The sequence below is a fragment of the Theropithecus gelada genome, chromosome 2 (genome assembly GCF_003255815.1).
Source record: "Theropithecus gelada isolate Dixy chromosome 2, Tgel_1.0, whole genome shotgun sequence".
In the NCBI taxonomy this organism is placed as follows: Eukaryota; Metazoa; Chordata; class Mammalia; order Primates; family Cercopithecidae; genus Theropithecus; species Theropithecus gelada.
In genome coordinates, this window is record NC_037669.1 from 152,318,564 (window position 1) to 152,341,973 (window position 23,410).

The 23,410-nt window shown below is 42.8% G+C and overlaps 1 protein-coding gene across 1 annotated transcript in view; it reads right to left on the bottom strand.

The window, feature by feature from the left end:
- CLSTN2 (calsyntenin 2) overlaps positions 1 to 10,827 on the bottom strand; it is a 632,434-nt gene extending 621,607 nt beyond the window's left edge. The window contains exon 1 of the mRNA XM_025375641.1: positions 10,535 to 10,827. Within this exon, the coding sequence (XP_025231426.1) occupies positions 10,535 to 10,643 (109 nt within the window). The 5' untranslated portion in view covers positions 10,644 to 10,827. The remainder of the gene's footprint in view (positions 1 to 10,534) is intronic.
- Positions 10,828 to 23,410: the final 12,583 nt, after the last annotated feature.

The window sequence follows — 23,410 nt, forward strand, 5'->3', positions numbered from 1 at the left end:
AGGGTCTGGGGAGGGTTAATTGAATTAATATATGTAAAGTGCTTTTAGTTTGAAGAGAATGTGCAATATAAATGGAAGTGTCACTAAAAAGGTTAATCTAATTTACATCCAACACTTTCAGTTCATAGTGTTAATGAACTATATCCTTTTAGAGAGTGATTAATTTATAGAAATGTGATTATTTTTCTTAATGCTATATATGGGTAAGCTTTTCCTATTACTATAACTAACTTTATAGGATAATTCAGCATTTTATAAATTAAAATAATAAATCAAACACTCCTGTAATGGTTATATTTCATTAATTACAAGGAGACATGCATTAGATTAACATTTATCTGTTTTAATTAATTTGCTGCAATGCAGCTATCCATGCAAATTGGAAAACGACACATCAACTTGACATAATATTAACAGTTTTGACTGGTTCTTCCTGAAAATTGATGGGCCTGCAACTGCTGCATTTTTTGTGTAACCATGGTGACCACCAGTTGTGTGACACATGCAGGCTATACATCAGAGAACTGGGAAGAGATTCACACTAAATTCAAACTTCTCCTGAAAATATAATTAACTAAATTAATAAGACAGTATAAAGAAAGAAAGATGGAGAGTTTTGTTTTGGAGTTTGAGTCTCAAAGATTTCTTAAATGTGACCACCTTGTTTTTGTAAGCACCTTATCCTTTCCAAAGGCATCCAGAGCCACTTCCATTTGAATATTCAGAACTTTCTTGGGTAGAGGTGGTGCCACTATGTCCTTTCTGCATGTGATAAAGACACATACCAGAGGGGCTGAGTGATTTGCCCTGAACCTCACAGCTCATCAGTGGATCTAGGTCACATGAGTTGGAGACCATGACCTTTCTTTGATACTCCACAATGATTTTCTAGTCAGACTTGATTGAGACTCCAAAGTTTTACCTAACTATATAATACAGCAGATATCATAGAAATGCAAAGTGGCTGAAGTCACAAAAATGATGTCTCTTTTTTTTTTAACTGGCAATTTTCACATGACAATTTGATGCAGTGATTCTGTAGAAATAAGTCAAACGTTAGCCAATTAAGCATTCTCAGAAGCAATGAGAAAAACACTGACAGACTTTCTGAGTGAGAATTCCACTGGTATCTGCTGGCCTGACTGTTGAATACATTTCAAGGTGGTGAATGTTCTCCTGACTCATGTGCAGAACCAAGTATTTTAAACCGCTGAGGAGCAAAGGCTGCAAGTTGGTTTGGGCAGATAGTCAAATAACTAAAAGGGAAAGGCCTGATGGGCAGCTCCTCCCCATGACCAAAGGAAGGAAGCAGTGCTGACGGGAGAAGGTCATGGGCACAGAGCCCTGCAGGATTTGCAACCAGTGTGGGCAGCAGTGCCCTAGCACCAGTCACCCCCTCAACACTCAGCATTCGCTCTGGGCCTCAGACAGTGCTGGGCAACAGAGGTGAGCAGGGTACTTCCCCCTCCAAGGGCTCACAGGCACCCTGGGAGACAGGTGGCAATGGGAGCCCTGAGAGGGGAAATAAAGGACTGGTGGGTGAAAGACAGAGGAGCACAGATCCCACCTGGAAGTAGCACTTAGTTGGCAGAGGCAGTAGAGTTTGCTGGAGTGGTTCTCAGTCATGGCTGGGCAACAGAAATATTGGAGAGCTTCACATAGATTCCCAGGTGTTGTCCCTGAGCAACTACAACAAAATCTCTGGGTGGGTTCTGGGCATTGGTGTTATTTTAAATCTCTCTCAAGTGGCTGCACTGTGCATCCAGGGCTGGATAAAAGGGGGGACTCTGAAACTAAACTTTCTAGATTTAAATCCCAGTTCTACTGTTTTACTACTTGGGTAAACTGATAAGTAGCTTAACCTTCCTTGCCTCAGTTTCCTCATCTGTAAAATGGGGATAATAAGAGTTCACATCTCACTTGGTGGTTAGGAGGGCTGAATGAGTTAATATTTATAAAGTACTCAGAATAGTGCCTGGTGCATAGTAAGTTCTTGAAAGATGAAAGCATTAACTATTTGGACATTTCTAGAAAGCTCACTGACAGGAGAGAAGGCCAGATAGGCAAAATCAGCAGACTTTTATGCCAGGCTGAAGAGTTTGAGATCTATTTTGGGAGGTCTGGGGCTTCCCTGGAGAGGTTTGTCAGAAGGAGTATGGTTGCCTGTTCTAAGAAGGAGGTTTGGGTAGCAAGGGTGAAGGCAGAAGTTCTCTGAAGATACCTCCAGTCCTGGTCTTTGCTCTGTGAATGCCTGAGCCCCTAACTGAGGTGATGGTAGGGATGGGAGAGGTTGGTGGTGGGTGGCTTTGGTGCACCCACCCTAAAACTGAGACGAGCTGATTTCCTCTGGGATGGGAACTGGTAGCCTGTTACAGCTGCCATCCCCAGATGGTGGTAGCACTCCTGAGGAAGTGGCTACAGAATGTGGCATGAATATTAGATTCTAGATGCTGGTGGTATAGTCTCGTGCCTGTGGAAGTAGACACCCCAGGATCTCAAGGCACCATGCTGTTTGGACAAGCGGCATCACACGCAGTAATAACCTGTGAGGGAGGGAAATCTGAGGCAATTCCAGAGCATTAAGCTATTCTCAAAAACCTTACAGACCTTAGCGTGGAGGGTAAAAGATAGAATTCATGACTGAGATGGAGTTTCTTGCAGGCCTGGTGGGAGTGGCATATATGCTGCCACCCTGACAGCAGTGTAATGGGAGAGTTGGAGAGGCAGTCAAAATTAGAGTCTAGTGCTTTCATTTAAACAAGATGCTAAACAAGGCAGAAGCAATGGGAATTGAGGAGAAGTTCTAGATGGTGATGATAGAATCAATCGGACATGAGGAAGGATGGGTTGTGATATTTATGGAGGGACAAGCATGCTGGAGGACTCCTGGGGCTCTGGCTTGGGTGAATGTATGGAGGATGTACCTTTCACCCAAACAGAGGCCACAGCAGAAGCAGTAGATTCTTGGAGGAAAAATGAGAGCTTGGGTTGGGACATATGGGGCTGTGGCATCCTAAAGGAAACAGATACCGAGTGAGCCTTGGGTGGGGTAGGAGGGTCAAAGTGAGCTAGGGAAAAAAGTATTGATCAGGGGCACCTCTGGCCAATCTCTGGGAAGGATTGATATGAGTAGAGGATCCTGAGCTGGGGACAAGCAAGATCCTGAGAAAGTATTGGAGATAAGTTGCCTGTCCTTAGAGTTAGAAAACTGCTCAGTAGTGAAAGAAATGGGCTTCAAGTGGCCATGTTCCAAAATGTCACCTAGCTCACTACACTGGCTCCCTGGTGCTGGATTGCAATCAACTGCACAGTCTGACACCTTGTCCTGATTCCTGATCTGCTGCTATATGCCCTGTAATGTACATTTACCAATCTGTAAGAGGAGTGTCTGAGAACAATACAATGGCCATATAGAAAATCCTGCCATGACAGTAGAAGAAAAGGCAGCCCGATCAACAGTCTGGTATCTGCTACTCCTATATGATGTCTTCCCGCCCTTGCCATGCACACCTCTCAACATCCCTTTCTTATCCACTTTGGTATCTAGCCAGCTAATATGTTTAAAAGTGTGTATCCTGGCCTAAAATGGAGTCAGAAGAGGGCAATATTTAACCCAAATGAATGACCGTATCAGGAGACCTGTCGGTACAAAGGCCAGCCAGCTGGGATAGTCTTTCTGGTACAGGAGACCCCTGCAAACACATCTGGGACTATACAGTGCAGATGGCTGCCTCCGCGGCTTGAGGCCAAGCATGACAGGAGGTGAGGAGGGCTTCAAGCTGTCTGGATGAGAAGAAACAGGTATTGCTCACTTGGAGAAGTGAGTCACAGAGTGAGGTTTTCAGGGAAACCAACTCTTTCAGCAATTTTGAAGTAAAATCCAAACAAATATTCTTGGACAGCAAGGCAATACCTTCCAGGGCAGCAGAGCCTCGCTGACCTCACTCAGAGCCTTCCTTAAGCAGACATCACATCATTCTGAATAGGTAAGCCTGTGTGAAGAGGGGAACCCATGCCTGCCAGTCTATTCTGAGTTTGTAACCTCAGTTTCACCACCTTGAGCTGTGAGACTTTGGGCAAGCTACTTCACTTCTCAGTGACTCAGTTTACTCCTCTGTAAAAATGAGATTGTAGGTTTACCTCCTTCATAGGGTTGCTACGAGAATCAAACCAATGGACATATATGAAGTGCTTCAAGGTAGCACTTGGCACATAGCACGTACTCAATAAACATTCACTGTTTTATTAGCTCTGGAATCTGTATGCAGAAATATTTGACCTGGCTGAGCTCCCTCTTCACTCATGCCTGTGTGCCAATCACTCTTACCACCTTGTATTTACCTGCCCAGTGCAAACCCCTGCCCCTGACATATGCTTCCCAATGCCTTACCCACCCATCAACATCCCTTTTACTTTCTGCATAAATCTTTCCTGACCTCTATTCTTGCCAACTTCTTCCTTTCCTGCAAGGCTTTTGGGCATCTGTGATGCACAATTTACCATTTTCCCATAAGTCACCAAGTTCTGCAATAGTTTGTGTGATGTGTGATGTGCAATGTTTGCCCTAGACAGAGTGTGAACTCTTTGATAATTGGAACTTGCTTTTATCTTTTTGTTCCCCTCACAGAGAATAACAGGAGGCTGAGAAATAGTAATTGGCTGAAAAGCTAGAGAACAGGACCTAGCGCATGTCTGGAAGGGCTAACTCTCATTCTAACCATTCTCCTCTGACCAGTACTCCCTCTAGCCTCCTGCCTATTTCTTTTCCAAATCTCAGAGCATGATCCTCTGTCCTACACAGTGCCAGGATCTTCAGCTCAGTGCTCTTCCCCAGCTCAGGCCTCCCCATGGTCTATCCTCAAAACCTGTCTTTCCCAGGGAACCATTTCCACAGGGTCCAATTAGTGGTGGGTTAGATAATAACTAATAAAACAATAATCTGTTTCAAGCTGTTATTTGAGTATCATAGCTTCAGTTACCCCATTCCATATAAACAAGTATTATCACAAAGCTTGTCAATACCTTTAAAAAGTATGCCTTTCTGTTTTCTTGGGTAGCAGGGCTTGGAGGAAAGTATGAATTGGGCAGGGGATCTTTCCTTGCAACCCAGATCACACCACATGAGCTCCCCTCCAGAGACCACAACCTCCCACACCTCTGGCACTGGCACATGGAGATATGCTTGTTTATTTACTTATATAGCAAATATTGCTGACCTTTACTCTGAGCTGGCCCTGCACTAAGTGCCAGCGCTTTTGAGATGAATGAAATGGAGCCCTGGCTTCAAAGATATCCATAGACTAGTGAAAAAATAGTGTGTCTTTTTACAAACAAGTCAAGCCAAATGCGTGTGTATGCATGTGCATTTACATTTATATATGATATTTACACACAGGTGCATATCCGCACAAGGAGAGAGAGGCAGAGAGAGACTGAGAAACAGAGAAACAGAGATAACAGTTTGAGCTGAGAAAAGATATGAACAAAGCTATTGGATTTCTAAGTGATCAGAAAAAAAATTCACCAACTCTCAGACACTAAAACAACTGAAGAAGTGATCAATAATTAGTCATTGTATATTTATGCCTTTTACATGTCCCAAACTGGGCTACGTGTTCTCTAAGCACTATCCTGACAACCATTTTACAAGGTAGATCTCTGTCTCCCCATTTTAGAGATGAGGAAACTGAGGCTCAAGTTGTCCAAGATCATCTAACTAGGAAGTAGTAGGGCCAGGTATGGAACTCAAGTTTTTCTGGCCATATGCCCAAATTTTACTTTATACAGGAGAGAGGAAAACATGTAAAATGTCTACATCAAGAAATGACAGCACTAGGGATTACAAACAGGTGTGTTCACCAAGCAAATCACTGTGTACTGCTCATCTCATATCTTGAGGCCAGGCTCTGGAGATATCAGGAGAGTCAGGATGAGCCTCTAGCACTGGTCTCTGAGCCCTGAGGACTAGAGTCAGACAAGAAAACACAGGCATGCAGGAAAGAGAGGCAAGTCACTCAAAAGTAACCAGCCTAGGAAGGTTCCTTATGGAAGGCCAAGTCTTGAGTAACAGTGAAAATTGGGCTGAGGAAGGTGACTTACTAGCCTGCTGCCCAGAGAGTGCAAGAGAGGTAAAGGGTACATTTCGGTCCAAGAACCACAGGCGTTTCAGGATGGCAGCAGGTCAGAGTACACTTTCTGATGCATTGCTGAGGGCTTTTTGGCATTTGTGCTTCAGTTGGAAAAATGACTCTCTTATACCACTAGAAGACACCTGCTACTTACCCAAAGATGATTTAAAACAAGCCACCATAAAAATTCCACACTACCTTTGCCCCTGCAGGAAGTTATGCAGTGTGCAATCTGGAATATTCAAGGATGGTTTTTGAATCTGTGGGAGAGAGAACGAGGTGACTGCTCTAAGCAAGAACACTGGTCTTCATGGTGAAAGCAAGGTCCATTTCCCTCACCTCACCTGCATGCCCTTTTAAACAGCCTTAGACACTCATACTGTGCTCTTCTGTGGGTGGGACCACAAGGGCTCCTGGGTAACTCAGAGATACAAACAGCTCAGCTTCCTTGTGGTCCCTAGACCGGCTTTCAAAACCACTGGGAGGACTGTCTGACAAACAGGGGGCACTGGGTATAGTGACCTTTTTATTCTCATCCCAATGCCACCCCCTCTAGCTGGAGGTCTTGGCAAGTCATTTACCCTGTCATAGAATTTGTTTCTTCATCTGTGAAATGGGCTAACACTGGCTCTGCATGTGTTGTAAGAGTTAGAGATTGCCCACGTAACAGGATTAGCAACAGTGCCTGTTACATACTAAAGAGGGACTCCATACACTGAAATTACTACAATTACACCACACTGTAGTTATTCCGCTCCATCCTCCTCCTAAACTATTACTACATGCTGTTTTTGTAAACCTTATCTCTGCACTCCCATCTCCTTTGCTTGTGTCTCTATCACAGTCAGTACTATACTTTGGACAAATTCTCTCTGCTGCTACTCTCTTAAAATTTTCACATAAAAATCTTCCCTCTCCAACTAAAACAGAAGCTCCTCAAAGAAAGGTAGGGGTGGGAGGGGTGGGGGGTAGCCTTCTGCTACCGGCACAGAAACTTCCAGAGCACTGAGTCAGGCTCTCAGCACACAAGATGGGCACTACAACAATTGATAGTCTATACTTGAGTATTGTTCCAAATGACCTCTATGCCTAGATGTTGGGAACTTAAAAAGGACTGTGTACCAAGTTCTTGAGGTCTTGGGACCACTGACATTTTGCCAAATTGAGCACAAACACTGAGGTATTGTCTAGATTGCATTGTGTTCTTTCTCTTGGATAAGACATGTCTTTCTCTGCCTCCAGAAACTCTTTGGGTCCACAATACCTTACCAGCTTTACTCACAGAACATGCGCATGTGATCTGGTCTCTTCATGGAATCCAAGAAGTATTTATCTTTTTTGAATAGCCAAAATGTGTAAAGGTGAAGGGAAGGAGTTACAATTGCCTGGCTACTGTATGATTTCTGAAACTGGAAATATATCTACACTGAAAGTACAGTGATTCTGTAGTTGTGAGGGATTAACTGCTCGAGTCGAAAGCAAGAAGCAAGAAGCACAAAGGCAGAACAAGCTGTGCACCACAGACACAACATCTTACACAAGCCTGAAGCTGGGAGCACATGCTTCCAGACAGTTGTCTGGAGGGTGCATGCAACTCTGTGAGAAAGCTTGACTCCAGATTCCCAATGTTTTTCTACACATGAATACAGAACTGTATGAAAGAAGAATCTATTTTTTTGTTCAATCTTCACATGTCTTCCTGATTTGTGTGTGTGTGTGTGTGTGATGGGAATAACAATGGTATGAACCTTAAAAATGGCAAAGTCAGAGGCAGGGTGCATAATACATAAAACATACAGCTTTGTTATTTCAAGCATTTTTCAGAGATCATATGATTTGGAAACATAAAATACAAGTGCATTGTAATAAGGAAAGTCAGTCCTGTAAATACTAACTAAAGTGTCATAATAAATGCCTCTGTTGTAATCAAATATTACACGTCTTGGGGAAAAAAAAAAAAAAAAAAGCACTAGCAAATAGAGCTCTTTGCAGCCCCCCAGTGGTTGGAGGGGGAAAGAAGCGAGAACAACGGGAATTCAGACAATTAACTTTCAATCTGCAGGGCCAATAAATGTTTTACCCTGGACAGACAAACGTCTAGTTGTTTGTTTGTTTGTTTGTTTGTTTTTGAGACGGAGTATCACTCTTGTTGCCCAGGCTGGAGTGTAATGGCACGATCTCGGCTCACTGAAACCTCTGCCTCCCAGGTTCAAGTGATTCTCCTGCCTCAGCCTCCTAAGTAGCTGGGATTACAGGTGTGTGCCACTACACCCAGCTAATTTTTTTTTTTTTCTTTTAGTAGAGATGGGGTTTCTCCATGTTGGTCAGGCTGATCTCGAACTCCTAACCTCAGGTGATCTGTCCGCCTCGGCCTCCCAAAGTGCTGGGATTACAGGCATGAGCCACCATGCCCGACCTGATAAATGCCTGGTTTTAACCAAGACGTGAATATGTTCTAAGTCGGATGTTGGTTAAAATGCACATAATTATCCACATAAGGTGAATCATTGAAAGTCTGGGGTTTTTTTTTTTCTTTTTTATCTCTCTCCTTCTCTTTCTCGCTTACCTCTATGAAGTTTCCCAGTCTGACCTGCGAACTCAGCCGCGCATTATTACTACTTACACCAGATCCCCTTCCCAAATGATTTCTTCCCTGTTCTGCACTTGCTGTGTGCTCTTCACCCTCCTTCAAACTTCCGTTTGCAGACATCTGCTTATATCAGTTACTGTGCTACAAAGTGACGAGAAATCTCCTCCCCCCCAGCCCCCAAAAAAGTAATTTGCCTGTTTAACAAAGTGTCTATATTGGGAAAGGAGGGGGAGATGTTTGGAAGTTCATTGTTTTTTTATTCTTGTCTTCACCAAAACAACAGTCTCTCAGCTTGATCCCTTCATATCAGCCACTTCTTTACCGCACTCTGAGGTATTTTCATAACGAGTTTTTCTCTCATGAAATTTCTCATTTCTAAAAATAGGAACTGCCTGTCAAGGATATACCAAAAAAAAAAAAATGTTGAAAAGAAATAGAATGGCTGCTTATAAAATATTTTCAAAAGATGACACCAAAAGATTTTAAAATTACCGATAAACATAATCTCCCATGTTCTTCTCAAATGTATCACACCTAAGTTATTGGAGGGCCAGTTCCTAAGGCCAGACAAGGCGAACTGCCTGCCTCCAGCTCTCCCCAACCTCCAAGAATATTGCAGCCTGATAGGCATTCCCTCCCGTAAGCTGGTGGTCAACTGTAGTTCAAAGCCAGCGTCCGAATCAGGCTGTCTCTAACAGGGAATCTACTTTCTGACAGGCGCAAACCCCTCCGCCCTCTGATGATTGCCAGGCAGGATTTGGGGACGAAGTACCCCCTCATTGTCACCTGGCGGATTTGGCCACAGCCCACAAACCAAACGCACGCCCTACTTATGAACAGCGCAGAGAATCAACAAGTTATCACTAAGCTGCGAGCCCCAGCTAGGATCTGCCACAGCCTTTCCTGAGCCCACCACTGTTCCCCATCAGCTCTGCTCTTTCCTCCCCTCCCCACCCCCTGCAAGCACGTGACCTCCTGTTTCAGACACGGCCCCCACCCCAGGGCTCCCGGCGCTCCCAGGCAGCTGTCGAAGTCCGGGGTTCGCCGGCTTCCAGGCTCGCCTGACCGAGTCAGGCGTTCGCTTGGATCTAGCTTCCTTCCGGGCGGGAGGTCAAGCTCTTCAAAGGAACAGGATGGGCAGGGGAGTGGTGCCAGGTTAGGCTCCTCGGTCCTCGGGAGCCAGAGCGAAGTAGGAGAGGTAGCGGGGAGCCTGACATCCCGCGCTTCTTTCGGACCCCGCCGCCGACCCGGAGGCCACGCGTTCCCCGGGGAGCCAGAACCGCCCTGGGGGAGCCTGAGGAGTGTCAGCGGGGCCTTCCTTGGAGCCTACAAGTTTCCACTCCATTCCCGAGCTGGGAGTTGGCAGACAAGTCACAGATCGGCTCCCTACTTGAAAGCACCGCCGCTGATCCTTCCCTCCCCCCCACCCCCCACCTCGCCAGGCAGGAGCAGACACCTGCTTGTCCCCGCGGCGCGCCAGCGCCCTGCTCGAGCCGTCCCTGGACCAGAGCTCGAAACTCACCCACTGCGCTCCCATCCCGGCACAGACAGCCCTCAAAGTTGTCCGTACTCCCCAGACCTCGCCTTCTGCTTGGCCCCCGGACCCCGCCCAGGGGTTGGGCCGGCGTCCGCGGGTGGACCTCTCTGGTCCGCGGCGCATGGACCTGACTTCGGGGATCCAGGGCGCACAGAGGCCACAGAAGCTGCGGCAAGGGAGGGTGGGCAAATCCAGCGTGAGCCCGGGTCCTTGCCGCTTTCACCCTCAAGCCTGCCCTGCCTCCCTCCTGGGAGAAGAGCAAACTTCCCCAGCACCCACCTTTAGCCGCGAAGAGGCGGCGCTGCCGGCTGTCCCCGCCACCGCCGCTGCCGCTCCCCACGCCCAGCGCCAGCAGGAGCGGCACCCAGTACAGCCGCCCAGACAGCATCTTCGCAGCCGCCGCCAACGAGCTGCAGCCGCCGCCTACTGTCCGCGCCGGCTCTCGCCTCCCGGTGCCTGCCGCGCCGTGGGCCGCCTCGCCGTGCCCGATGGGTGCGCTTCTAGCGCCGCCGCCGCCGCGCTCGGCCTCCGGTTCCCGCCGCCGCGCCGCTAGCTCGCCGGCAGCCGCCGCGCTCACTGGCGCGGACCCGGAGCGGCTCCGGCGCTCACCCCGGGACGGCCCGTGACGTCACGGAGGGAGGGAGGTGGCTCGTGCATATTCATGAACGCGGGCACCGGCGCCGGGTTCGGCGCTCCCAGCTCCAAGGCCCCGACCCCCAACTTTCCTCAGCCATCTCCACGCTCCGGGGCGCTGTCCAGGTCCTCCTGCCCCAGTCGGGACCCGGCCCCCAGAGGACGCCGGTGGGCGGCTGCGGGGAGCCCTCCAGCCCGGAGCCTCCACTCCGGCTCTCCGAAAAGCTGCCGCAAGGAATGGAGGGCTCCCCCAGAAAGTGGTCACCCGAGGCCTGAGGGTCGTCTGGGGTGGTGCGGGGGACACTGTCCTGCCATGCCCTTTGAACTGATATCTGGGCGGAGAGGACTGGCTGGCGTCGCTAAGGGTCTTGCCCTTGGCTGGGTCTCTGGGCGCTCTACGTCGACTGGTCTGGGGAGGGCGCCAGGCGCACACTAGAGCAGCGCCTAGTGGTGCTAGGGGTTGTCGGGCAGAGTAGACAGCCTTGGACCTGGATGGCAATGGCCCGGCTCCGCGTCATCTGCGAGAAGCAGGGGCAGCTGCGGCTCTTAGAAGCTGGTAGAACAGCTAGATCAGAAAATTTGGGGTGCTGGGCCTGCTGAGGCTGCAGTGGCGGGGGGGGGGGGGGCAAACTTAAAATTCCCTGCGGTATGGTGCCATGCAAGAAGTTGCCACCTTTGTGTTGTCACTCCACATCTCTGAGAACAGGCTACTTGACGTCATGCCTTGTAAAATCTGGTGCCATGTAGTATTGTCAGTTTCCTGAGTGCAGGAGCCAGTGCATATCTTTGCATCTTCAACCATCTCTAGGCCGTGAAAGGATTACAAAGGTACTCATAAACAAACAAATAAACAAACAAATAAATAAATAAGGACTCAGAATAAATCCTTGACCATATTTACCTAAATGAAATGCCAACGTCAAACACAATGCAGAGTTTATAAGGAATAGTTTGGAAATAAAGTAGATATGGAAATATAGGAACAAACAACATTATTTATTTAGTCATTGATTCAAGACCTTTGCTGAGCATCTAGACAGGCTGTATCACCCTGACAGTGAGCACTGGATTAGCCGTTAGAGATCCAAAGACAGAGGAGAGAATGGGTCCTATCCTCAAAGCTTGTGTTCCCTGCTTGGGGAGCCAGAGAGGGCAGCAAAGGCAATTACAATCCCTTGTAAGTGTTATGGTCCTGCACATTCTTTATGTTGCTAGCTATGAGCCTATACAAATCAATTAACAAAATGTATATATTGCAAGAGTGCCTAAACAGCATCCTCTAATTAATAACTGTAGTTTGAGGTACTCAACAAAGCCATAAAATCCATTAACAGCACTCCTGCAGCTAAGCCTCCCTGCGCTGCCCTGGCAGCTCACCCAGAGCCTCTGCAGTGGTGAAAGCCAACTGTTCAGCATTTCAGGCACCAGGATGTGCTTGGGGACAGCAGTAAATCATGATGGCTACACAGGGCTCAGACCCATGTGGGGCTCTTTACCTTCAGGGCTCCTTTAGCCCACAAATCAACATGTGTACTATTATTCTCATTTCACACATGATGAAATAGAGGCTCAGGGAAGTTAGGTAACTTCCTTGTTCAAGGTCAAAAATCTAGTAAATGCCCCAGGCCAACACCAGGACCTTGCCTTTCTCAGATGTTGGTTTCAGAATCTAGAAAAGATGGTATGGAAAGGTGGTAGCTGACCCAGGCAAACTCGACAAGCCAGAAAATGGAAGAGAAATGTAAATTTGTCTCATTTTCTTCCATTTATGCTCCACCCAACCACATATCAACCCTCCTCCCTTCATTTTCTCTAATAAGTAGACCTATCTTCCTGACTCACCTGCGCTGCTCCTTGGTGTCCTTATACTGGGCTTTTGTTAAGATCACTTGGTTGGTCCTAATAATTTTACATGAAGTTTCAAATTCAGACCAAATAATGAGAAAGAGGGGGAAATGTAGCTTATTAAAAAGCATCTCCAAGGAGAGATCGCCAGGAAAGAACAGCAAAGAAAAACACTAGCGGGTGGGCCAGTGACCAACAGGCACAAAATTGCCAGCCTCCATCTCCTCCTCTACCAATGAGGGTAATAACAATGCCTATTGTGGTAGATCCAGTGCACTAATGGCCATTTGTCCATGCCTCTCTGAATCTGTTTCCTTTGGATGTGCCCTCCCACCCCAACTCTGAGCTAGGCCATATGATTTGCTTTAGTCAGTGGGACAGTGGCATGCATGTTGCCTCTTCCTGCCTTGAATCCCTGCTACTGACATGAGAACAAGCCTAAGCTAACCTGCAGAAGGGTAGGAGACTGCATGGAGTAGAACTGAGCTGTTTCAGCCAGCCAAGGTCACACTAGGCTGGTCAGCACCAACTGACCTACAGGCTGGCTAACCACAGACACATGAGCAAGCCCAGGTAAGTTCAACCAAGATCAGCCAAGCCTGGCTCACATCAGAACTATCCAACTGACTTATGAGATACAGTAATTGGTTGTTGCATTAATTCATTATGTTCTGGAACAATTGATTGAGCAGCATTATGCCTACTTAATAAGATCATTACAAGAAGTAAATTTTAAAAATATGTTAAACAGTATGGTGCACATAGTCAATGTTCAATAAATGTAAAAATATCTTCTTCTTATCCTACTTCCTGTATCTCTGAAAACAAGGGTGCCAGTCACACATTTGATTTGATTCATTTGGGGAACAGGCAGCACTGACCTGCCTTAGAGGAGATAAAAGTAAGTAAGTTCAGCCTTAGAAATATTCAGACCACAAGAGCTTTTAAGTCCACATCATTTGTATGGAGCACTACTGTGCTGTCTGCTTCTGCTGGGCCATTGCATATGCAAAAGATGGGGTTAAAGTTAATGAGTCCTCATTCTTTCCATGCCAGGCTTTACAGTGGAGGATATACATTCCATACCTTCTTTAATCTTTGCAACAACAGGTGTGCTGTGATTTGAATATGTGTCCCCTCCAAAACTCATGTTGAAGCTTAATCCTCAATATGGCAGTGTTGAGAGGTGAGACGTTTGGCGGGGGACTGGTTCATGATGGCTCTGCTCTCATGAATAGATTAATCTGTGCATAGATTAATATATTAATGTGTCAATAGATTAATGGGTTATCTTGGGAATGGGACTGGTAGTTTTATAACAAGAAGAAGAGAGACCTGAGCTAATACATGATGCAATGCCCTATGCCACCTCTACAGAATCCACACCAGCAAGAAGGGCCGCACCAGATTTGTACTCTCAACCTTGAGCCTGTCTCCATAATTTTAAGAAATAAATTTGTTTTCTTTATAAATTACCTAGTTTCAGATATTCTGTTATAAGTAACAGAAAATTGACTAAGACAATGTGCTATTTTCACTGTTTAATCATAATCAGATTACTGGCTCAGAAAGTTTGAGCAACTTATCCATATTTGCATAATTGTGCAGAATATCAATTCATGTCTGCTTAATTCCAAATTTCATCTTTCTCCCACACATCATGACTTTGGGAGAGGCATGCAGGATAAGTAAGCAACAAAAAATAGTTTCAAATCAGAAAAGATAGCTTTGGGGATTTGATTTTTAAAAAACCTTTATCTATCACCACCTCTGAATAAGGACCATTTAAATAGCCAATTGTCACCAAAGTAGAGACACAAGTCTCTGAATTTCCATTATTTATTCTAGACTTATCATTGTGGCATATTCCTCTAAAGACTTTGTTCAAAAAATGGTGAACAGGGCCAGGTGCAGTGGCTCATGCCTGTAATGCCAGCACTTTGGGAGGCCAAGGCGGGCAGATCACGAGGTCAGGAGTTCAAGACCAGCCTGGCCAACATGGTAAAACCCTGTCTCTACTAAAAATACAAAAATTAGCCGGGTGTGGTGGTGCATGCCTGTAGTCCCAGCTACTTGGTAAGCTGAGGCAGGAGACTCGCTTGAACCCGGCAGGCGGAGGTTGCAGTGAGCCGAGATCATGCCACTGCACTCCAGCCTGGGTGACAGAGCAAGACTCCATCTCAAAAAAAAAAAAAAAAAAAAAAAAAAAAAAAAAAATTGGTGAACAGGACAATGTAAAGCTTGGTCAGTCTAAGCCTCAAGTCTGGGGCACCACCTGGCAGTGCAATAATGAATCTCAGGTAATTTATCTGGGTCAATAGTTCTTAATAAATAAATAACTCCCCTATTCCAGAAAATAGAATCTAACAGGCATAGGCCCCATATAAACATAGCCATTTCCTCTCATTTCACCAGGATCATTAATGCCTTGCCCAATTAAGCACCAAAACACAGGCCCTAAATAATTTAAGCTGGGTAATTGAACAAAATAAATAAATTATATACACTTATGGAAACTTATTTTTAAAAAGAAAATTAAACTGAGACTTTCTCCATGACCCAGATTTAATTCAACTAAAAGTAACTTAACTTTAAAAGAAAGGCTGAAAAGCTGATCTTTACAGAACTAGAGTCATTTGTCGTTCTCTTTTCCCATCTTGACAGGTAAGACTGGGGCTTCATGACCCTTGAAAAACCGGATAGTTTGCAGAATTTTTAACATTGTTCTTGGAAGTTTTTATGCTGTTGCTGCTAAAGGAGCTTCTTTTTAAAAAAATTTTAGGCATTTCTCTTCAGGAAAAAGTTAAAAAAAAAAAAAAAAAAAAAAAAAAAAAGCTTGTTCACAACCAAATCCAGTTCAGCACTGTTTGGACATGAGTGTTTTATGCTTGGCAAGGTGGAGTGCCCTGGCTGAAAACAAAGGTGTCATTAATTATAGCAAGGCATTATTCCAGTACACTTACGTATACTTTCCTTGGAATTTTATACCCTGTGGTGTTTTGCCTGTTTGTTTTTTTAAGCAGCCATAAAATTGTGTGGCTCTTGTTCCATTGAGATGGAATCTATAGCTCTTCTCCTTGAATCCAAGCAGCCTTGAATCTGAGCATTGTTTCTATCAGTAGACTGCAGCAGCGGTGATGCTATGTGACTTTCCAGACTAGACAATAATGGTGATGCAGCATCTGCCTTGCTTGCTAGGATGCTCACGTGTGGAGACTGGAGCCTCCATGTAAGAATTCTAACTACACTAAGGCCGCCATGTTGTAAGGATCACAGGCCATGTGGAAAGGCAATATATAAGCACAGTTTACAGCCCCAGCTGAGTCCAATATTTGAGTTATCCTGAAAGTTCCAAATAATTCTTCCCCCTATGCCCTGCCCAAATTCCTGACCCATAGAATCCATGAATGTAATCAAATTGTTGTTTTTACCACTAAGTTTTGGTGTCATTTATAATACATCTAGAGGAAATAGAACATATTTATTTTCATTTGTTCCCTACAACAAAGGCTGGGAAAAGATAAATATTATATTTCGAGGCAAGTCATGTGTAATTTTGTAGCTCAGATGTTGAGACTTGTAGAGGCCAAGGCAAGGAATAAGTGAGCTTAGTGGAAAGAAAATGATTTCTAGAATCAGACAGACCTAAGTTGCAAACCCAGCTTTCCTGTTTTCTAACGATGTCTGACTCAAGAAAGCTACTTACTCTGAACCTCGGTTTCCTCATCTATAAACTTAGACTAATGAAGCAAGGTTATTTTTAGAGTTAAATGAACTGTAAACTGCTGAATTCTTTCCATGCCAGACGGTAGGGATACAGTAAATAGGGCCATTGATAGTTATAATGGACACTCACCCAGGGCCACACAGGTTGTGGATAGCCTTTTGCCTGACTTGATCTAGTATTTGGTGTTTTTGATGCAGGTAAAGTGTGGACAGATATGGACACACATGGCACCACAGCAGCTCCAGCCCCACCAGCACCTTTGCCAATCCTGCCACAGGAAGCACCAGCCCATGTGCCCTGCCAGAGCAATTCAGATGTGTCACAAGTACCTAAATCTATCTGCTCTGTGTCACTCCAGGGCTTTGTTCCACTAAGGGAAATGAGAAGGAACCTACCATTTATTGAGCACCTACTATGAGCCAGACACTGCACATATTACCTCAGCCCTCCAAAAGTCTAGAAAGGTGATTTATCATTTCCAGTGGACACCTAGGAAAATTAAGTTTCAAAGAGATTCAGCAACTTGCTCACAAGAAATTAAGATGCACTCCTAAAAATGAAGAAGCTGGAATTTGAGCTGTCTGAGGTCTGCCTGACTCTGAAGCCATGTTTTTCCAGCCAAGTGAGACAGTGTGTCCAGCCTCCACCACAGCTGTAGGTGCAGGGTTTGGACAGAGACCAAATGCACTGCCCTGAGTCATTCTGGCCATAATCCTAGATTTTACACAGAAGTCCTTGTCTTTCATTTTTTTCTGAAGCTTCCCAGGTTGGAATCCTATTTCCCCACTGTCTCAGTTGGTACTGGAGATCTTCCCTAGAGATGTTGCTTTTTCTTTTATTTCCTTTCTGTCCCTAAGGGCCTGACTCAAACTCCACACCCCAGGCTGTCTCCTGACTCTGTCCTCTCCTGCAAGGCTTTCACATAACCAGTGGTTTGATCATCAATACCTAGCTCTCCTATAGTGCTCAGATACTTTCCAAGACTCATCATGACTTATTGCAGAAGGCTGAAGCTGCTTAACGAAAATTCAAGTTCCTCACCAGCCTGGCCTCAACTTCCATTGATAACCTGACCTCCTGTGACTCCATTTCGTGTAAACTCTGTTCCAGCCAGTCTGGGGACTCCACTATTTTTCAACGGGGACCGCACCAATCCTGTTTCTACACCTCTGCTCACGCTAGACCCTCTACTGTAATGGGGCTGAATTGTGTTTCTCAAAAAATCTTGTGTTGAAGGTCTAACCCCTAGTACCTCAGAATATGACTCAGAATAGGATTGTATTTGAAGATAGGGACTTGAAAGTGGTAATTAAGTTAAAGTGAGGTCATTAAGGTGGGCCTTAATTCAATATGACTGGTGCCTTTCCTTCTAAGAGGAGGAGATTTGGAAATACCATGTGAAGACAGAAAAGACAGTCATCTCCCAGCCCAGAAGAAAGGCCTCAGGAGAAACCAACCCTGCCAACACATTGGTCTTGAACTTCCCACTCAAAATTGTCATAAAATAATTTATTAAGCCACCCAGTCTGTGGTATTTTGTTATGCAGCCCTCCACACTAATACACCTACCTACAGTCTCTTCCTCTTTCTCCCCAAATAACTCTCTCAGTCTTACCTCCAAAGTAAGTATTTTTCTACCTCCCCAAGCACTTGCTTACCTTAAAGTCTTCAAGAGGCTTCTCATCACTCTTAAAATAAAAAAAAATTAAACCATTTTAGTCTAACTCACAAAGCCCAACTTATTTCTGCCTGTTTCTCTGACCTCTCCCTCCTTGTCTACTGGCCTTTGGTTCTTTGAACACAACCACCTCCTTCCTGACTTTGCTTTGAACGACTTGCTGGGATTGTGCTTCCCTCTTATCATCACATGGCATTGAGGTTTCATCTTAAATGTCACTTCTCCAGGGAAGTCATTCCATTACTCTATATAGCATTTCTTTTTTAATTCTCTGTGATCACTCCTTGCTGATATTTTCTTGCAAGTTTACTTGTTCATTTATTTCCAACCTCCTCCCAATAGAATCTAAACTGCAGGAGAGGCAAGACTCATGTGTCTGACACATGGGTGCTAGATAGTTATTTATTGAGTGAATGAATGAATGAATACATGAATGAATGGTTTACCTTCTCTGAACAGAGCACTTTTTGTCCTGCATCCCTCTTTTTTGACTGTTGACATAAACATCCTATTGAAAAAACACTTAAATGTATATTCTTCTTATAAAAGTCTAGAACTTATATTTTCATGTAGCTTGAGCACGATACTGAAAAATTCATACTTGTGGGTAAGGGTTGGTGTTGAGTAAGAGAACATTTTAAAAGGTGAGTACTACAGATACTGTTTTCATTTTATGCATAAGGAAATGGATGCAAAGAGAGGTTACATCACTGGCTTAAGCTCACACAGCCTGGGCTAGATCCTAGTTTTCTTGAGTTCTGGTCCAGAACTCTTTTTTCTGTATCGTGTCTTGGTACATAGTCAGAGACAGTAAGTACAGTGCACAAAACCAGTGCTTAAAATGCCTGGAGCTGACTGATGTAGGAGTCAGGAAATGCTTTCCACACAAACACCCCAATGGAGAGATTCCTGTGAAAGAGAAGAGAAGGGTTAAATGTTCATTTGCTTTCCCAACTCAAAAAGCAGCCTATGCCTGCTCTTCAGAGCCTCCTAGTCTAAGACCGACAAGCTGACTTGCTAGACTGCTCCAAGGAAATCATTTCACCTAAGTAATTTTAAAGTTTTATGTCTTTCTATTTCTCAGTATTTAAGAAATTTTTTTCCAGGTTGGCATGGTTATGTGTCGTGAATCATGTGTCCAAAGGGGACAGGATATATTATTATATCACCTTCATACAATGTTCTATAACACCTGGGAATGTCAAAAAGTGGTGTAGAGTGGATGGCACATGATAAATGGTATATATTTGCCAGTGGGGGAATTGAAGGACATTAAAAACCCAATGCCATGCCTAAATGGCACAACGTGGCTTCATTCCCGCTTTAGTCTATTAGTAACTGAATATTAGAGCCTGACTTTATGGTAAAATATATCCAGCTACTTTTTGACTTTAGGGTTCAGGGATGAATACTCTTAAAGCAGACTACTAAAATCCATTGTAAATACATTTCCTTAAAACTGGTCTAGAGATTGATTTAATGCTGCAGCTAACTAGGAGGAGTAAGAGAGAGAGTGAGAGGAAGAGAGAGAGAGAAGGGAAACTTCAAAGAGGAGCTACACAAACAATGATTAAGGATTTTTGAGTACTTATATAATATAATTGATATACATGAATATGAAACTTTGCACTTCACAAAGAAAGATTAAGGTTCCTTTAAACTCTTCATAGAAATTGACTAGATGCCTATATCATCAAGTGCTTAAAACAGGTCTGTAATTAATAAATTATTTAAATAGTTAAGCTGTCACTCAAAAGTGAACATGAAATCCAGACATTTTTAGATACCCAGTGCTCATTAAAACCAACAGGCCTTCATGAAAGAAAACTTTAAGATGAAAGAAGGCATTGTGAACAACAAAAATATATTGATCTAAACAAGATTTAAACAAAATTAAAATAAGAGTTAAATAATGAGGAATCTGAATGGGATGTAAACAAAATAGGAACAAAATACTAGACAACAGTAACATGAAAACTAAAATAGAGAGATCAAGATTAAAATATCCCAGGTTCCATATATTGTTCAAAAGGAGAGTAAAGATATAGAATACTTTTAGACTTTTCTCATGCAAGTGTTCTTGTCAAAATTTTAAGGGTGAACAGTTAAAGATTAGATAGAGAAAAAATAGTTTTCAAACAATCAAGAAGAAAAGGGGAAGGAAAGGAAACCCATCCAATAAATGATGGTAAAGGAATAAAACATGAAGCATTGAAAAGTAGATGTATTAGACCAAAATAAATTGATATGATAAGTCCCTATATACCATACTAAAAAGAGAAGGATTACACTTACATATTAATAATAGAGATTCTGAAGTTAGATATATTTTAATGCTATCATATGTTTGCAATTGGCACACCTAAAATATAAGTACACAAAAAAGTTGAAATGTACAATGTATATGTGTGTATGCATGTATATTTACATATGTATTTTATTGTGTATACACATAGATATGTGTGTGTATACATATATATAGATCATAAGTGTTGCTTTTTATTTTCACATAAAATAAAATTTAAGGCAAAAAGTTCTAAAATTAATGAGGATCACTATTATAAAGGCAAAATTTTCAATTTGTCAGAAAGACATAACAGTTCTAATCCTCCATGCACTTAGTAACATAATCTCAAAATATACAGAAAAGCAAAAATTTACAGAATAAAAGACTCACAAATTCACATTCATAATAAAAGATGTTAATGTACTTCATTTTGCAATTTGGGGATCAAAACAATAAACTCTAGTAACAATAGAGACAATTTGAACAACACTATTAACTCTGCTCAAATGGACAAATTTAAATCTAGCAATTAACAATTAAAGGAAACAATTTGATCTTCAGGCACAAGAGAGCTATTTATAAAGCATGTCTCAATAAATACTAAGGAATCTCTATCATGTAGACAATATTTTTATTACTATTATACTAAAATATAATAATTTTTAATACGCACATATGTGGAAATTGAGGGGAAAATCTTCTAAATGGCCAACAGATAAAAAAGAAAATAAAAGTACAAATTAGAAAACATTTAGAACTGAACAACAGTGAAAATACTACATATCAACACTTACAGAATGAAGCTGAATAGAATTTAGAAATAATAGCCTTTAATGCTTATCTAAGAAAAGAAGAAAGTCTGGGGACTTTTCTGTTGAGTATCCCAGACAAAAAGTCATAAAATGAACAACAGTAGTTCTTAGGATTGTGTGATATTGCTAAAGCAATAGAAAAAACAGAGAAATGGAACAGAATAGATCATTTGGAAATAGAAACATATATGTGTAAATATTTAATGTATGCTTAGAAGTCAATGAAGGAAAAGATGGACTACTCAATCAATGGTAATAAAATAATTTCAGATGGAACAATGGCTTAATCTAAAAAATACAAAGTTATACATTTTAGAAAAAAATTTTAGTAGAATATTTTTATGACTTAAAAGTAAGAAAGAATTTCCTAAACACAAAAGGCACAAATCAGGAAGAAAAGTATTGATATATTCAGCACATCAAAATTAAGAAATTTTGTTCATCAAAAGACATCAAAAATAAAGTGAAATGTAAAGCTGTGAGGTGAGGATTGAAATCTGTGACTCTTGTAACCAATAAAGGATTGGACTCACATATACGAGGAATTTCTACAAATCAGTAACAATAAACTAAATAGTTAAGAAAAAAGGGAAATTTATAAACTGGCAATCCATAAAAAATAAATCTGATAGGCAAATGCACAAGAAAAATGTTCAATACTATAGGTCATCGGGGAAATAAAAGTTAAAAATAACAGCAAAATACTATTTCACACTTAACAAATTAGAAAAGTTTTAAAAGTCTAATAATACTATATATTAGTGAGAATAAGGAGCAATGGGACTATTTATACACTGCTGATGGAAATATAATTGGTACAACCACTTTAGAAAGCATGAGATAGAATCTACTAAAACTGAATATGCACATACTCTGCAATCTAGTGTATTAATTTCCTAGTGCTGCCTTAACAAAGCACCACAAACGAGCTGGTTTAAACAATAGAAATTTGTTCTGTCACAATTCTGGAGGTTAGATGTCCAAAATCAAGGTGTCAGTTGTGTGGTACCTTCCAAAGCCTCTAGAGGAGGACCCTTCCCTGCCTTTTCTGGCTTCTGGTAGCCCTGGATGTTTGCTGGCTGGAAGCAGCATAATCTCCACCTCAATCTTCACATTGCATTCTCCCTGTGTCTCTGTGTCTTTACACTGCCATCTTCTTAGACAAACACCAGTCATATGACAGTAGGAACCACCCTACTTCAATGTGACCTGATCTTAACTGAACTAAATACATCTGCGATGACTGCAGTCAGCCTTAGACAGCTGTGGGAGCTGTGGTTTCCACATCTGTGGATTCAACGAACAGCTAATTGAAAATATTTGAAAGAAAAACAAAAAGCATCTGTACTAAACATGGATAGATGTTTTTTCTTGTCATTTCTTTTCTTTTCTTTTCTTTTCTATGAGATGGAGTTTCACCGTTCTTGCCCAGACTGGCAGGCAATGGCGCATTATCGGTTCACTGCAACCTCTGCCTCCTGGGTTCAAGCAATTCTCCTGTCTCAGCCTCCCAAGTAGCTGGGATTACAGGCACAGGCCACCATGCCTGGCTAATTTTTGTATTTTTAGTAGAAACGGGATTTCGCCATGTTGGCCAGGCTGGTCTTGAACTCCTGACCTCAGGTGATCCGCCCACCTCGGCCTCCCAAAGTGCTGGGATTACAGGCGTGAGTCACTGCGCCCGGCCCTTGTCATCATTTTCTAAACAATATAGTATAACAATGAACTACATAATATTTTCTTTCACTGTAATCTAGAGATGATTTAAGATACATGGAAGGACATATGTAGGATAGGCTCAAACACTGTACCATTTTATATAAGGGACTTGAGCATCCATGGATTTCTGGCATCCATGAGGAGTCCTGGAACCAATGCCCCACGGACCCTGTGCGACAACTGTCTTTCCAAATAAGGTCATATTCTGAGATGCTAGTTTTTGGAGGACAAAATTTTATCCATAACATCTAGCCTTAACTATTAGTTACATATATTTAAAATATGCACATGCACATGAAAACATGTATGTAAATGTTTGTTGCAGCATTTTTCATAATTATGAAACTATAAAATATAAACCTTTAACAAGATAAGTTTATAAATTATGATATATATTTAATGGAATATTATATTAAGTCAAGTAGAATAAAACTAAATTAAATTTAATGAAATA